This window comes from Hydra vulgaris, chromosome 02, assembly GCF_038396675.1.
Source record: "Hydra vulgaris chromosome 02, alternate assembly HydraT2T_AEP".
In the NCBI taxonomy this organism is placed as follows: Eukaryota; Metazoa; Cnidaria; class Hydrozoa; order Anthoathecata; family Hydridae; genus Hydra; species Hydra vulgaris.
In genome coordinates, this window is record NC_088921.1 from 44,863,493 (window position 1) to 44,880,000 (window position 16,508).

General features: G+C 28.0%; 1 protein-coding gene across 6 annotated transcripts in view; it reads left to right on the forward strand.

The window, feature by feature from the left end:
• Positions 1–16,508, forward strand: part of LOC100197226 (nuclear pore complex protein Nup214) — a 101,597-nt gene that overhangs the window by 19,469 nt on the left and 65,620 nt on the right. For all 6 annotated transcript variants that reach the window (XM_065791067.1, XM_065791072.1, XM_065791070.1 and 3 more), the window contains 3 exons: positions 1,179–1,269; positions 8,645–8,768; positions 11,765–11,827. In XM_065791067.1, coding sequence (XP_065647139.1) covers positions 1,240–1,269; positions 8,645–8,768; positions 11,765–11,827 — 217 coding nt within the window. In that variant the 5' untranslated portion in view covers positions 1,179–1,239. The remainder of the gene's footprint in view (positions 1–1,178; positions 1,270–8,644; positions 8,769–11,764; positions 11,828–16,508) is intronic.

The window sequence follows — 16,508 nt, forward strand, 5'->3', positions numbered from 1 at the left end:
TTTGAAATTAAAGCCTTTAAAATTACTTGTACAAAAATGAGTGAGACTGAAAAACTTTATTTCCTAGTCCAAAACTGCAATTTAATAATGAACAAGGCTCCCTTAAATGTTTTGGATTGCATCAGAAAAAAAAAGGCTTTATTTGATGGATCAAATAATTGTTCAAAAATGTCTAAATAATTGCACTTTGCTTTAAAGAAGACTCCTTTAAACTCTGAACAGTTCACAATATATAAGTTAATTAAAGTTTCGGTACTGCTGGTTAAAATTTGAAGAAATATGAAAGGGTGAGGGCAAAAGATTACTGCATCTGTCCAACAACATCTGTGGAGTAGTCCAAGATCTTCTGTACACTTTTGTCCAAGATCATCTGTATTTTTCTTTTACTTTAATAACATCTGTCCAATATCATCTGAAAATTCAACGACCCCTAACAACATCTTTAGAAAGATGTAATTACATCTAATAATTTTTCTCCAATTCCTATAACATCTGGAAGAATTTTTTCCAGATGTAGTTATATCTGAAAAAATTTCTATATGTAACTATATCTGGTTAAAATAATGCATTATTAGTTAATTTATTTTTCCAGATGCAATTGCATCTGAAATAAATCCTTTATGTAACTACATCTGGTTAAAATAATGCATTATTAGTTAATTTTTTTTACAGATATAGTTACATCTGAAAAAATTTCTATATGTAAAAACATCTGGTTAAAATAATGCATTATTATTAAATATTTTTTTCCAGATGTAATTACATCTGAAAAAATCCTATATCTAACTACATCTGGTAAAATAATGCATTATTTAGGTAATTCATCTTAAAAATAACTTAACCTTAAAATCTACAGATAAAGTTGCACAGATGTTATTACACTTTGATAACTGAAAAGATGTAACTACATCTGTAAAATCCAAAGATATAGTTGCATAGATGTTATTACACTTCGATAATTTAAAAGATTTAACTACATCTGCAATATTCATTTAATTTTTGCACAAATGTTATTAGACACCAATGAAGTTTCAGATGTTATTAGACATGGCAAAAAACTGATGTTGTTACCCTGACCCAGGGTGGGTGGGTGAAAAGAAATCCTCCTTTTAAATAGATGAACATGAAACACAATGCATATACTCCTGCAATAATAATAAAAGTCTGTGTTGTTTTAGCTGCTTAAAAGTGTGAACTGGAAAATAGATTTGAATATTTTGAGTTTTAAATCTCTCTAACATGGAGGAAGAAACTGAGTGTGAAGTTAATGTAAGATAATTTCTTTTGAATTGTTTGGTATTGTTGTTTTAAATCTATACTTTTTCTATGAAAATATTTTTTTTATCAGTTTAAAGAAAATAAAAAAACATTGTTAGTTGTTTGTTAATTATTTAACTAAAAAGTTTGAGGTGTAATAATCAGCCCTCGGAATTAGGGTCAGCATTTAGCAATGCTGACCTAAATGCTGACCTTAAACACTTGCCAACCTTGTTTCTATCTTTTATGGTAACCCCTTTGTGTCACATTTTTTAGCTGACCTGATTCCAACCTCTAACATTTTGAGTTTAGCAATTTATTGCCGACTTCATTTTTTCTAATTCCAAGGGTTAAATAAGCATCTTTATTTTAAAACATGATACAATAAAACAGGGATGCGGAGTCCGAAAAGGACTCCGGCTTTATATCACTACTTTTTCCAAGTCTGTAGTGTCCAGAAGCTCTAAACATGTTTGTTGACTTATGATCTGCTATAAGAAAAAAATTCATGAGATTTAATGACTTGAAACTTATTATTTTTAAGCCCGGAGTCCTGGAGTCCCGGAGTCTTTGCCGCCATTATACCTATGAACTCCAGGTTCAAAAAATGGTTGTTCCTCTAACCTAAAAGTCTTAATTTTTTTCCTATCAGTAGTCCATAAACTTATTTATATTTTTAGAGCTCTTGGATACCAAAAATTATTCCACCATTACTTATTTTATTTTTCTAGATTTTAAAAAGTACAGTTTCTACATTCAAAACCAACTTTATTAAGAGCATCTTATATACAACTACATCTCTTGTAGAACCATAGTTTATAAACTGTGCAAACAATAGAGTTAGCTCCTATTCCTTTTCTATTTACTCTACATTCTTTCTTACTTTTTAACCCATATAAACCCATGATTTTTAAAATGTGTTTCTTGTCTTTATTTGGTGTGATTTAGGTCCAAATGAACAATATTCATCAACTGTTTCATAATTTTTTATATACTTAAGTGAATATAGGTGAAAATATAGGTGTCAGTTTAAACTGACGCTAGCTGCAGGAGGGTACAGGTTTTCTCACGTGTCATATTTGGCTATGACAAGAAGAATAGTCAAACTCTGAAACCAGGAATCACATGGCAATGTTAACTGATGCAGCATAACTCACAGTGACGTTTTATAACTGTTATTAATTATTTCACAAGGCCACCTAGCGAGTGAAAACTGCCCGTTTGACGCAAAAGTGTTCAGAAACAACGAAATGGATGCAAAAAATGTCATGAACTTTTAAATAGCACATAATAACTGTAATGTCACATTAATGTTAAGTTGCAAAGACTATATTTCATTGACAAAAACAGGCATCAGTTATTTGCAGTGGAATGCCTTAAAGCAACCAGGATGCAGTCCCACATTGCACTTCTCACAGTAGAAGACTGATGTGCCTTTGCAGCTGAGTGCCACACATCGACACTGTGTACCCTGAGCAATCCAGTGATCTGTAGCATCTGTGCGTACTTCAGTAAGTACTCGTCGATCGACTGCTACACAAGGTGGCGGATACGGCACTGAATTCTTCTTCATTGATAGTGTCTGCACATAGGTTTGTGCAATCTGACGTTGAAATGACAGCAGATCATGCTCCGGGGCGCCAGGTATTTTCTCCTGCATACCGTACAGCTGGAAGGCGTTCTGAATGGCCAAATCAACACAAAATCTAAATATTGGCCAATACCATTTCTTTGATCGGTGCTGAATCATATAGCAAGCTAGATTTTGGTCTAGGCGGTCCACACCGCCCATCCCATAATTGTACAGTTGTATTACTGAAGGCTGATCAACGTCTATGCGCTTCTTCTGTGCTGATGAATATCTCTTAGCTTTGCGAAGTGGTGCGACACCAGCGTAAGTTGATGCGACTGTCACAACCTTACTGTCATGCCAGCGTACCAAGCATACATTAGCCTTTTGATCCAGGGCAACGTCATGCGAGCCACGAGGCAGCTTGTCCATTGCTTTGATGTTTTTCAATGGCGCACCTTGATATGGGTAGAAATTGATTACATATCCCAAACGAGTTGCTGCCACCCACATCTTATACCCGAACTTGATGGGTTTGCCATGGATGTATTGCTTTGCACCGTGTTTTCCGTAATAAGGGATCATACTTTCGTTGATGCTGATGATTTGTTCAGGCTGAAAGTTTGCCAGGCAAGCAGCATTGATGGACTGGATAAGAGGGCGGACTTTGGCAAACCTGTCAGTCATATCAAGTTCGTTGTTATTGGCAAAATGTATATTACTCATTATGGAACTGAATTTATTGCGTGACATAGCGGCCGACACCATGGAATTGTGTACATCCCCCGCAGTTTCCCAATACATAGGGCGACGAGGCAGAGGAGCATAGCCGCTTATTAGAAGAATCGATAGGAAAAGCTTGAGTGATGTAATGTCCAGATCAAAATTGTCATGGCCTTTTTGAGCAGCGTATTCTTTGCTTTCGTTGCATATTCTGTGCATTATTTCTGGTGTCATGAACAACTCAAATAATGACACTGGTGACAGATGGTTTTCTACTTTAGGTGGGGGTATGGTCCATAGAAACTTTTCCTTTCTGACGGCCTCCTTGAAGTCGCTTTTGACCCATGACGGTTTATACGGAACTTGTTTCTTTGTTCTCTTGTGCTGCGGACCCTGTTCCACTATATCATCTGCAGTGTCCTGTGTATTATTTTCTGCATTGTCCTCCTCTGCAGTGTCTTCTGCACCGTCCGACTCTTCCATTCCAATAACATCAGTTCCATTGGGTCTTGGGTTTGGATCTCCACACACCTCATTCTCATCACCAGAATCTTCGTCAGTGTCTGCACCAGAGGTTATTGGAGGAACAATTGATATTTCGGCGCTCTGAAGACATTCATCGTCTGTATCTTCTAGCAATTGTAGCACCTCATGAAGCCGGTACCTGCAAAATATATGAAATTAGTTATTACTTATTTATTTGCTCTGATGTTGAAATGACGTCAAAGCATTCCCACAAATTATGTCATTATAAAATAGCAGTAAAATAATGATAAAAATTAACAATAAACAACTCTCAACCTTCAAATATAAGAACTCAGAAGGGAAATAAGGTGGGTCACAGTAACTTACATAAATACCAGACTGCTGTAGTTTAATTATTTTGTATTAGATAAGGCTCATATATTTACAAGGAGTCATACAGTGTCTACAAACTGATGAAAATGCCTTCTATTCCGAGGTGAATAAACTGTTTGAAAACCTGTACCCTCCTGCGGCTAGTGTCAGTTTAAACTGACGCACAGAAATTGCATAAAAATTAAAAAGACTAGCTTTGTTGACTATACTGAATATTCAAATGTTAAAACGATATTTAACAATATATTTAATCTATATTTCAACTAAAAATAAAACATATATGCATACCTTTTTCTTGACGAAACACTCATGTTTGAAAAATATTTATCAACGCTACTAAAGTGTGTCAACTGAGCAAAAATTAAAATAAGTTAATGCAGTTTACTTTATTATCAGCATCATACATTCACACATGACGTAATTATTACGAAAAATGCAAAGAATGTTTGTTATTTTGCAAATTAAATCGGATAATGTGACTGTCAGTTTAAACTGACGCTAGCCACATATGGGTTAAATTAGATATCTCTATATATCTCTATATATCCTATCTATATATTTCTATATATCTCTAAGTATACTCTCTAACGTGTTGCTTTACATTGTATCTTTTCAATTTTTTTTGTCTTGTTCTAAGTAAAGAAACCACAGTGAAGTTGCATAGTCTAGATACAGTCTTACAATAGAAGTTTTCAAATAAGCTTTTAAATGAATGTTTTATTATTCCTAATATTTTATCAGCTTTACCAGACACAAAATCGACTTGACCAGACCATTTTAAGTCGTTTGAAATTATAGTTCCTAAACCTTTTTTCAGCTTTGGTTTATGGTGGTTCAACCCAATTTAACACTCAATCATACATTGTGTAAATATATTAGTATTTTTACTACCTATATATATGCGTTTACATTTGCTTACCTTAAATTTTAATAACCATAATTTTGACCATGTCATTAATTTATTTAGATCAGTTTGAGTTTTTTCTAAATCAGAAGCTGATCTGATTATATTAATTAGCTTTATATCATCAGCATACATTTTACACTTAGTTAATAACTCTTTTGGTAAAGCGTTTATATAAACAGTAAGCATAAATGGACAAGACAAAATCTTAGGGCAAAAAGTTTGTTGTTACAGACAACACGTTGCACTCTGTTACACACAAAATTTTTACACCATCATAGTGCTTTATTTTTGATACCACTTTAGTTTAAAACACAATGTGTGATAAGGCACGGAATCAAAAGCTTGTGACATCTAAGAAAATGATGTCTACTGGTAATTTTTCTTCCACTATTTGTGTTAGTAGATCCATAGGTTCTAAAAGGTTTGTGCAACAGTTTTTTTTTTGTTAGTTAATCCATGCTGTTTCCAGATACTTTTTTATGTTCCATTACTTTGCTAATAACTGAAGTAAGTTATATTGATCAGTAGCTTGCTGGATTTGATTTGGTCTTTATTTTTTAATTAACCCATTTGGGACCAAATTTTTCTTTGTAAATTTTTTTATTTTTTATTAGAATCCACATATGTGAACACAGGAAAAAATATATTTTTGCAAAATAAGAGTATTGATAATGTTTTTGGAGGATATAAATAAATGTTCTCATTTTGGAACGCTGGTCTTTATAGCAAGTAAATAAAATTAGCAGAATTAGCAAAACATCAAATTATTTATTTGTTCCCATTTGGGAACACTGGATTAATATGGGTTAAGGGCGTTATGATTGCATTTAATGACATTAACTCTACACCTTTTCAAGATGTGGTTAAGAATATCTAAGTTTTAATTAAGAAATTGTAAAGTGCAATTGAGAAACGCAACGTGTAAATTAGAAATCATAATATGTAATTAAGCATATATAAGTTATAATTAAAAAGTTGTAATATGTAAATGAGAATATATAATTTGTAATTGCAAATTTACAATATAAGCTTATAGGTCATTATAAAAAATTTTCTGGAACATGAATTTGAATAAATTAATAATTTCAAATTAGGCATTTGTATGCACCAGTAATAATAATGGAATTGAAATATTGTTTTATTTAAACAACGGGTCATAGTGTTTTATTTTAAATTTATATTAAATAAAATGTTGTTTTATTTGTCAATATGACTTGAAAGTCTTCTATTAAATTGAATCTGTGTCAGCATTTATTTCACTGAATTAGTTTATATTCGCTTCTGGAACAACCAGAGCCAGCTTGTCCAATTTGTTGGCATGAAATACATACAACCAAACAAGTTGAAAGAAAACATTATGTTTTTTCTTCACCGAATGACAGAAGAGTTGCTTAATATGTTAAGCCAAATAAATTTTTCACAAACTAAAAAAAAAAAGAAAGTTCTAACTTACACCTGATAGGATTTTTCCAGTTACCGCCAAAACGCAAATGCCTTTTTCATCACTTTTTTATTTTATTGATAGTATATTATTACTTATTGAAAACTAACCCATATGGACACCTAGGCAAATTAGGATCTTACTTAAATGTAAAACTTAAATTACAAGGTAAATTAAAGCAATAAAATTAAAAATACAAAGAACTTTGTTCTGAGAATCTATATTATAAACTTTTCTTAATTACCTCAATTATGTCTAACGATTTCTTATTTACAACTTTCATGTTCTAAACTACATCTTATAAGCCTTCCCGGAAGCGCGTGTGGTCGCATGCCTTATTCGTCCGCGTTTTAAGTAATTTTTTATACTAACTGACCACGGCAGCTCGCATCTTTTAACTTATAAAGATTATTATTATTTATTAAGAAAAAAAAAATCAATTCTTAAATAAGGAAACAAAATTATAACAAAATATTAAATTAATTAAATAAACTAGAAAATTTATTAATTAAAAAAAGTAAATTTAAAAAAAAAAAGTTTTTTCTCAACTTTTATGCAACTTTTTTATTCTTTTTTTTAGAGTTGTTGAAAAAAAAACTTTTATAACGATTTAACAACTATTGAAAGTTTTGATATGCAATTTATTCACGATTTTTATCAGTCCATATAATTAAGAAACTAATTTAAATATACGCTTTAAATGTATGCTATGTACCAAGAACTATTAGAAATTTTGTTAATTTTTTTTCTTACGTTTATTCGTTTATTACGTTTATTCGTTTTTATGTCTTTTTACTTTTAAAAAAGTTTTTGCTATATTTGACACTTTTTCTCAATACTTATATAATAGGAAAATAAGGAAATAAATTATTTATTTGTAAAAAATATTATTTGATTAATAAATTTTGTTAATGACAGAATAAGTTAAATAAAAGAATAACTTCTTTAATAAATTTATTTACCGCATTTGATGCATGTATGAAATTGTTTCTTTTATATTGCCCAATTTCCAATGTTAATACAAATTACTAGAGATAATGAAAATAACGATTTCTCTGTTTGAAAAAATTTATTTAAAAACTTAAAAAAAAGTTTTAAATAGGCTCCTAAAAATTTTGTTAAGAAAGTTCAATAAATTAACAATGCACTTGCCTACAAAATTTTGCAGCATCGTTTCCTTTTTACATGAAAAACTTGTTTAAAAAAATAAAATTTTTCACAAATAAATAGCAATTAGTTTTCTGTCCATTGATAAAAACAGTAAAGTTTAGCCAAAACATTTGAAAAACAAATTAAAAAACTGTCCGTGTTTCTAGCACAATTTATAAAGTATTTCCTTTATATACTGACTGAAAAAAGTTGCGAAAAAATTATAAATCGAAGAATATTTTTATTCTTGTTATATTCTTACCTACTTTTTTCCTTGTCTTGTATCAATTTTGGTAGTGAAAAATAATAAATGCTCTAAAAATAAGCAAACAAAAACAGTAAATATTTAGGTATATTATTTTTTTGACAACAATTTTCTTTTTTTTATTAATAATTTTTTTAACTTATTTTATTCAGATTTTCTATTTTTTATAGTCTTTGGTTCTTTTCCTTGAGTATTGCTGATTTATTCTCTAGTTTCTTATAGCTTTATTTTGCCACAAATTCTTAATATGCCTACAATATAAAAATGTGGTCAAGTTGTTTAAAAAAATTACTTTAAGCGTGAGCGTACAAGGCGTGCGACCGCACATGCTTCCCGGTAAGGCTTGATCTTACATTTCTCAATTACAACCTTCATGTTCTAAATTATATTTTAAGTTTCTCAATTACAACTTTCATCTTTCAATTACATCTTGAAAAGTATCATATATTATAATTATTATAATACAACTTTTAGGATTTTTATTTTCGACAACTTTGTAAAGTTCGTGTAAGTCCTGGTGTTACATTCATAAATGGGAGAGTTAATCATGTTGCTGTTTCCAATCAGTATGGGTTAATATTTGCTGTCGCTCTAAATGGTATTTGTTTTTATTTTTAAAGGTTATTGAATTTTTTAGTTTACTACTTAGTTTCTAAAGTTAGTGATTAAAAGAGTTTAAAGAAAATTAATATTTTAGTGAAATTCTTAACTTAATTTTAATAACTGTTCCACAATTTAATCAGAAAATAAATATCTTATTACAGCAAAAAATCATAATAATATTAAAAAGTTTTTAACTGTGCCCCCTCCTACTTTTATAATAAATAAAACCATTTTTATCCATTATTATGGCAGTATAAAATAAATTATAAATAAGGTTACATAGTCATTCGATCCTAAATGGCAAAATACTACAAACAAGTTCTGCAAGCTGTTTAAATAGAAGAAATAATTGCTTCATAATTTGAAAGATAGACATGTTAAATATATTTAATTTTAAAACATCTTTTTAATTTGGAAAATAGTTTTTATATATATGATTTTTTATATAATAAACAAAAAAAGGCTACAATAGGAATTCAAATTTCATCTATGACAGGGCTCGAATTAACGAAAAAAAATCTAATTGCAAAAAAAAAGAATTGTCCCCCCCTACCCTCCTCTCATCCCTGGTGTCACTTTGTGGTAATGGGGGAGGGATGGTTGGTTGCATTAGTATAAAATTGTATTATTCGTACATTCGTTCATAATTGTTGTTTTTTTATTTCATATTATCTCTCATATTTAAATAATACCTTATAATTTTCTCGTTTGGTGGAGTTTAAAATTGCATAAGTTACTATTATAACTTACAGCTTAAATTATAATTTAAAGTTTAAGTTGCAGTATGAGCAAGTAACATATTTAATGCTCTTAAGATTTACTTTTAGTAATTGTTTTAACTTAACATGATACTTATAACAGTAAAAGTAAAAAGGTAAGAGTGAAAACGCAAATATTACAATATTTAAACAACTTTAATTAGTCATAGAAAACTATTTAATACACTCATTCTGACAATAAAACAAATGTTATTTTTAAAGAGTACTTAATTGTTATTGTAAAAAGCTATAAAACAATAAAACAAACTGCAAAAAGTTGTTTTAACATCAGATTGTTTTGCAATAAAATGTGAAACAAAAAAAATTTGGTTTAATAAATCAAATTATATTTCCTCAAGTTTAAGAATATGCTTAAATTATTTTTTCAGAAAAAAATTTCTTTTAACAGAATTAAAATAGTTTATTAATTTAAATTTAAATTTTTTGTAATTTAATTTTTATTTTAACTTTTTCAATCACTGGTTTAATGTTTGCAAAATAATGTTTATACTTTTAAAACTATTTTCAAGAAACAAAATATAATTAACTATTTAAAACATTTACAATTTAAATAAAACTTTCTTCCTTACTTGCACTATGTTCTAAATCTGATATTGTTACTGTAGCTAGATATATATTTAACATTCAGCAAAGATTCTCACTATGCTGGGTTTTACGGACTGGGTATTACAACCGCGCTGAATTAAATTTATAATTATTGAGCGTTTAGTCTTTTAAATTTTTCCTTTTTTTTTTTCAATTTCAAATTTCAATCACAAAATTATTTGAATAAGAGAATTTTAGAAAACTAAAATTCTTATGTTCAAATAGATTTTTTATAATAAAATTCCTAAAAACAGCTTGGGTTTTTAAAGAAAATGTTTGATCTTGATATTACTTTAAATAAAATATTAAAAAATGACATTGCGTTATTTATATTCTATTCAAGTTTTCTTGTTAACATAATTTTTAGCTAGAAGCTTATATTATATGTAAACAACATATAAGATATAAATAAGAATATTTATATGGCTAATTTGTGCGAGTCTTTGAGTATATTAAGTAAATTTAATAGTTGAGTAACTGTAAGTTACTGTAATAACTTAACTAGTTGTTTTGATTTAGTTTAAAGGTAAATTTACTGTGCAGTACTTTATCCATTCAGTAAATCAAACTAAATATAACTTTAAAATAATATTGGCGTCCACCCAGAGACTTAAAGTAATTTAAATTCAAAAGCGCTTTATGTTGAATAAAATCTCCGCGCAAGAGAGCAAAGATCGTACTTCTATTCAAAAGATAAATTTAGCGTGAAGTACTTTATGACCCCTAATAAAATACTTAGACTAAAACATTACTTTTAAGAATGGCCAAAAAAATGTTAAATTAGAAAAGAAAACAAAATAAAAAAAACAGTAACAAAAGAAAAAACAAATTGCAAAAATATTTTTTTATGAAAAAACTAATTGCGAAGTTGTGAAAAGCAATTGTGATTTGCGATCTCGATAAGCTTAATTTGAGCCCTGTATGATATAAAGTTGAAATAAGTAATTATTATAATTTAATAAGAAATAAATAAGTTAAAAATGAGATTAAAAGATATACTTTATTATATATTAGTGATAGGTATCATGAGTCTTATGATAGCTTCAAGGCAATTTTAAATGTCTTGGCATTGGCCTTTGCATTGGATCAAAGTATGTTTATGGTTCTTAGTAGTTTAGTATCTGGTTCCTAGTAGATTGAATAAAGGAATCAAGACTATGCAACTTGTTATTGGATTTTTGATTTACTTTTATTAAAAATAAATTTTGATTTGTTTTTCTTTTTATTATTATAAATTTTTTATTTTTTCAAAATTTAATATTAGCAGACCATATTAAAACTTTGCTTTAATATTCTCAAATATGATATTAGGCTTGTAGTAGGATATCTTATGCTCTATGGGACATTAAAAGCTTGTAATAAAGTATATTTGCTCTTTGGAGCATTTAAGTAAATATATGATTCTTTTGGAACATTTAAGAAAATTCTTTAAGATGTTTGTTATTTTTATTAATAAACATAGTCGTTTGCATAGATTAAGCATTTGTCAATAAAAACTGATTTGTCAAATTTTTAAAAAAAAAAAAAAAAAGTTTTTTAAAGGTCTACTAATATCAAATTTAAAAATAATTGGCATTTATATGATACATATTTAATATTAATTTTTTTTTCCCGATATTTTACATAGACATCAAAGTTATACATATAAATGAAATAGAAAAACATTCATCTGGTAATGTTAAAACTGTTGGTAAATATTTTCAATTTTTTTTTGTGTTTGTTTGTACTGAGTATTTATATTGTTTTTCACTTAAAATAAATAATATATAGAGTACATTTGAATAGAATTTTAGATATTTTATTTTTAATATGAAATGATTTGTCATTTAATAACCACAATAAAAGTTTTTCTCTTTTTTTATATATTCAAGGTGATAACTTAACATATAGTAGAACATAAATATATTTTCAAAACTAACTTTCTATTCATTTTTTATCAACACATTTCATATTAAACTACTTGTGAGATACCTAATTTGTTTTTATCCTATTTATCTCTTCATATATATTTAAAACATATGCTGATAATATATCTAGTAGTTTCCTTTTTATTGCTGACTAGAGTTGCAAAAAAACACGTTTTTTTCCTTTGACATTTTTTTGGGTCAAAAAAACGTGTTTTTTTTGTTTTTTTTGGGTGTTGTTTTGCTTTTTTTTAAACAATTTTTCAGTTTTTATTTATTAGTTGTAAACACCAATTTAAAATAAAGTTTTAATAAAAAATTAAACTTTAAGTTAGTTATATATCTATTCATACTGTATGGAAATGTTAATTTGTCATGTTGTACTAGCATTTGTAACTCTCATTATATATAGAAACTATTCTTATCTAATAAGAAAGTTACCATTTTAATTCTGATAATATAAATATATTAGTATATAGTACCATGCAAATTTAATATCATAATCTATCAAGATTGTTTATTTATTTGAGCATTTTTATATTGTGTAGTAATTCAGTCTTACATTGTTATATTTGTCAAAAAAAAAATATTGCTAATAGGCCCTTATAAAAAAAACCCTATACTGAACTTAATTTCAAGGAAAATTTAAAAATTTTAAATTTTTATTATTTACAGAGTTTCCCAGACCACCTTCATCTGATGATTTGTGATTTATTTAGAATTTATTTTTTATCTAGATTTTTTTTTTTAATTACATGATTTATTTATCTGGACATTTTTATATAGTACAATATCAGAACACTTGCAGAAGTTTTTAACATGCTTTGTTTTTCAAGTTCAATTTTTAGACATAATCTTATGGCAAAAGGAACGTTTAACTTTTTCCATTTTGCTAATTTGGTTCAGAGGTTTAAATAAATTGGCAACTAAGATTTTTTTTCTGCCCCCTGAATGGAGAGCTTAATCATAATTGATTACCAACAAAAAGAACAAAAAAAATATCACTCAATAATTTAAGGATATCCTTTCTCTTTATATATATGTATGTATATATAGATATTATGGTGCTTTAAAACCGCTTTAGATAGAAAATCACAACTTAGTGTTTTTAATATGGCGTGGTTATCTTTTGTGTTAATCTACTTTTAGATTCTATTGCAGAAAAACTACAATTTTTATATCAAAAATAAAAAACATGAATTTCTTTAATTTTTTTGATATCTTTATTTAAAAATATTTATTTTAATAGATTTATTAAAATAAATATTTTTTATTTTAATAAATCTATTAAAATAAATATTAGTACTCAAAAGAAGTGAATTTTAATAAAATTTCACTTCTTATGAGTACTAAGTTGACCTTTTTAATATAAACATTTTTTAAACAATATTAGGGACCTGTTGAATAGAAAATGAGCTCAAGCATGAACTAAATATTAGACTTAAATTAAACTTTATTAACAATTAAACTTAAATTAGACTTGAATTATTCACAAAAGATAACCACAGCACATAAAAATAATTGAGTTAATAATATATATATATATATATATATATATATATATATATATATATATATATATATATATATATATATATATATATATATATATATATATATATATATATATATATATATATATATATATATATATAAACCCTCTCACTGAGTCCTCTTTTTTACATCTTGGGTTATCATTTAATACTGACCTTTCATGTAAACAAAATATATAATCGATCGCTAAATTAGCATCCCTTTATCATTATGGTCATTTTTTTACCCCTGATTCTATTCTTTACCTGTGCAAATCTCTTATTTGTCCCTGTATGGATTACTGTTCTCATATTTGGGCTGATGCTCTTTTTCTTCTAGACATGGTCCGAAAATGCATTGTAAACATAGTTGTAACCGCTCTATCTGCTAAGCTTGAGCCTCTTTCCCATAGTCGTAAAGTTGCATCTCTTTCTCTTTTCTACAAATTCTACCCTGGTTGCTGCTCAAAGGATTTATCATCTCTAGCTTCATCAAGAAAAAATCATTCTCACTTGACTTATCATTCAGCTAAGTCTCATTCATTTATTGTATCTGTCCCTACATGCTCTAAAAATTTTTATTTTTCTAGTTCTTTTATCCGCATTTTAACCTTTTGGAACATTCTTTCTTCTTCATGTTTTCTTTATTCATACAACCTACTACTCTTTAAGTCTTCTGTCAACCATTTCCTAGCTTTATAACTCTATTCTTTTTTTTCCTAGTAACTCTCAACTTAATAGTGATTTATTGCAGTCTTATTGGGTGGAAGTGAATCAGAGTAAATATATATATATATATATATATATATATATATATATATATATATATATATATATATATATATATATATATATATATATATATCAATTGTTAAATCTAATTAAATCTAATAAATGTAAATAAACAATATTTATTTTGTCAATATATAACACTAAAACCAATAAAGAGAAAATTGAGGAAGACAAAATTATCTAAGAAGTTTTTATACAGGACTGCTTCAACCGTGTTAACCTTCAAGCATACCAAAATAAAAATAATTTCAGAATTATTTGTCCTATTTAAATCAGAAGTTAAAATATGAGCTAAGATATTGTCATTAAAGTTAAATTTAGTAGCATAGATAATGAATTTTTGAATATCTCCCTAAAAAACCAAAAAAATGGTCGCCTGCGTTTTTTCCCAAAAAAATAACCAAAAAACCCAAAAAAACAAGAACCAAAAAAAGGCATCACATCTCTATTGCTGACACTATCTTCTTTTAATCTTTTTCTTGGCTTTCCAAAAAATTTTTTTTTCAATTGCAAGTGCTGTCAACAGGGCATTGAAGCTACTCCAGAGCTGAAGCCGGAACTATCTGTAGCTAGTATTTTTACAAGGAGCTGAACCCGAACTGGAGCTGAAATATTTGCAGGCAGAGCTGGCTCCAGAGCCAGCTCTGAGCTAGCTTCTCTCTTTGATAATTTGGAAGATCAAAGTATGAGTATTTTTTGTTAAAAAGGAATTTGGAAGATCAAAGTTATTTTTGTATACATCATTTTTTAGAAATTAATTTTGATCAAATTATTTTTTATAATATATCATGAGGTTTATGTTGCTGCATATGATAAGTTACTTTAAAACAATAGGGACAACGACACTTTTCAATAAAAATTCAAGTGATGAAAATTTTCTAGATGAAGCTATACTGGATGAAGAGGAGTATTTACAACAGGATATGAACAAGGAAGAAAGGGCAGCAGTTTGGAAAAAAATCTAACCTTTATTCTCCAAGAAGGGTGTAAGCATACCAAGATTTAAGTGACATGCTGCATTGTTCACACCTGGCAGTTAGCTAATTGTGATGTTTTTAAAGAAACACACTACCCAACTTTTAGCAAGGGTCTGGTATGTTGTGAAAAAGCTAAGAATGTCATTATAAATTTCTAGCTGCAGTTTATGTTGATGCTGATTAGAATACTGTTAAAAGAGAATCAGATATATTAGCAAAACAAGGCTTAAAAGCCATAGCAGAAAAAAACTATAACAGTAAGTCAAGAAATAAGGAAAGCAGCTTAATTATCTAGAATACTTCATTCAGTTTTAGGTAAATCTAATTTTGATGAAGAAGAAGACAAGTTTAAAAAAGAGGTTGATAAAAAAGAAAAAAGGAGAAGCATAACCAAAATTAGGCTTTTAAATAAAAATGCTTTTAATAAAAATTTCATGGATGACTGTAAAGTTATGGAAGAAAAGGAACTATTAGAAGCGAAATCAGCTTTTGAGGGAATTGATGAATATCCAAAAAGGATAAAGATGTGCAAAGTAGTCACTTGCATGGCTTTCTCACAAGCATATGTAGAGAGGCTATTTTCTGCACTTAAATTTATATCAAGCAAACTGTATTCCTCATTAAACCTGATATTTTATAAAATATTTTATTTTTTTAATTTGTTTTTCCTGGAGCCGCTCTGGAGCTGTTCTAGAGCTGCAGCAAAAAATTTTAATGGAGCCAAAATACAGACTTATTATGTTTCCTTATTATTAACATTTTTTATGTTTCCTTTGTCTTTCAGCTCTATGAAGCTTCTTCCAATAACATTTTAACAGAGCAAAAAAACCATTATTCAGAGATTGTATTGCCTGACTTGTGCTCGGTAATAAGCAAAGATAAATTATTAGATTATAAGATCCTGAGCTTTTTTGACAGGAGAATATGTTTAATGGCTACTGTGGCCATTAAATAGCAATAATTGGACTTTTCAAAATCTTTTACATAAATAACAAACCTGAGTAGTTACATGTCAATTCATCCAGGTCATATCACCATATAATCTTTTTTTTAAAAATTAAACCCATAAATAAAATAACCATAATTGTAGATTTAAATATTTTTATGTCACTTTATATGCTCAATTTATATGCTCAAAAAGCTCATGTTGCCTTGATGATATTAAA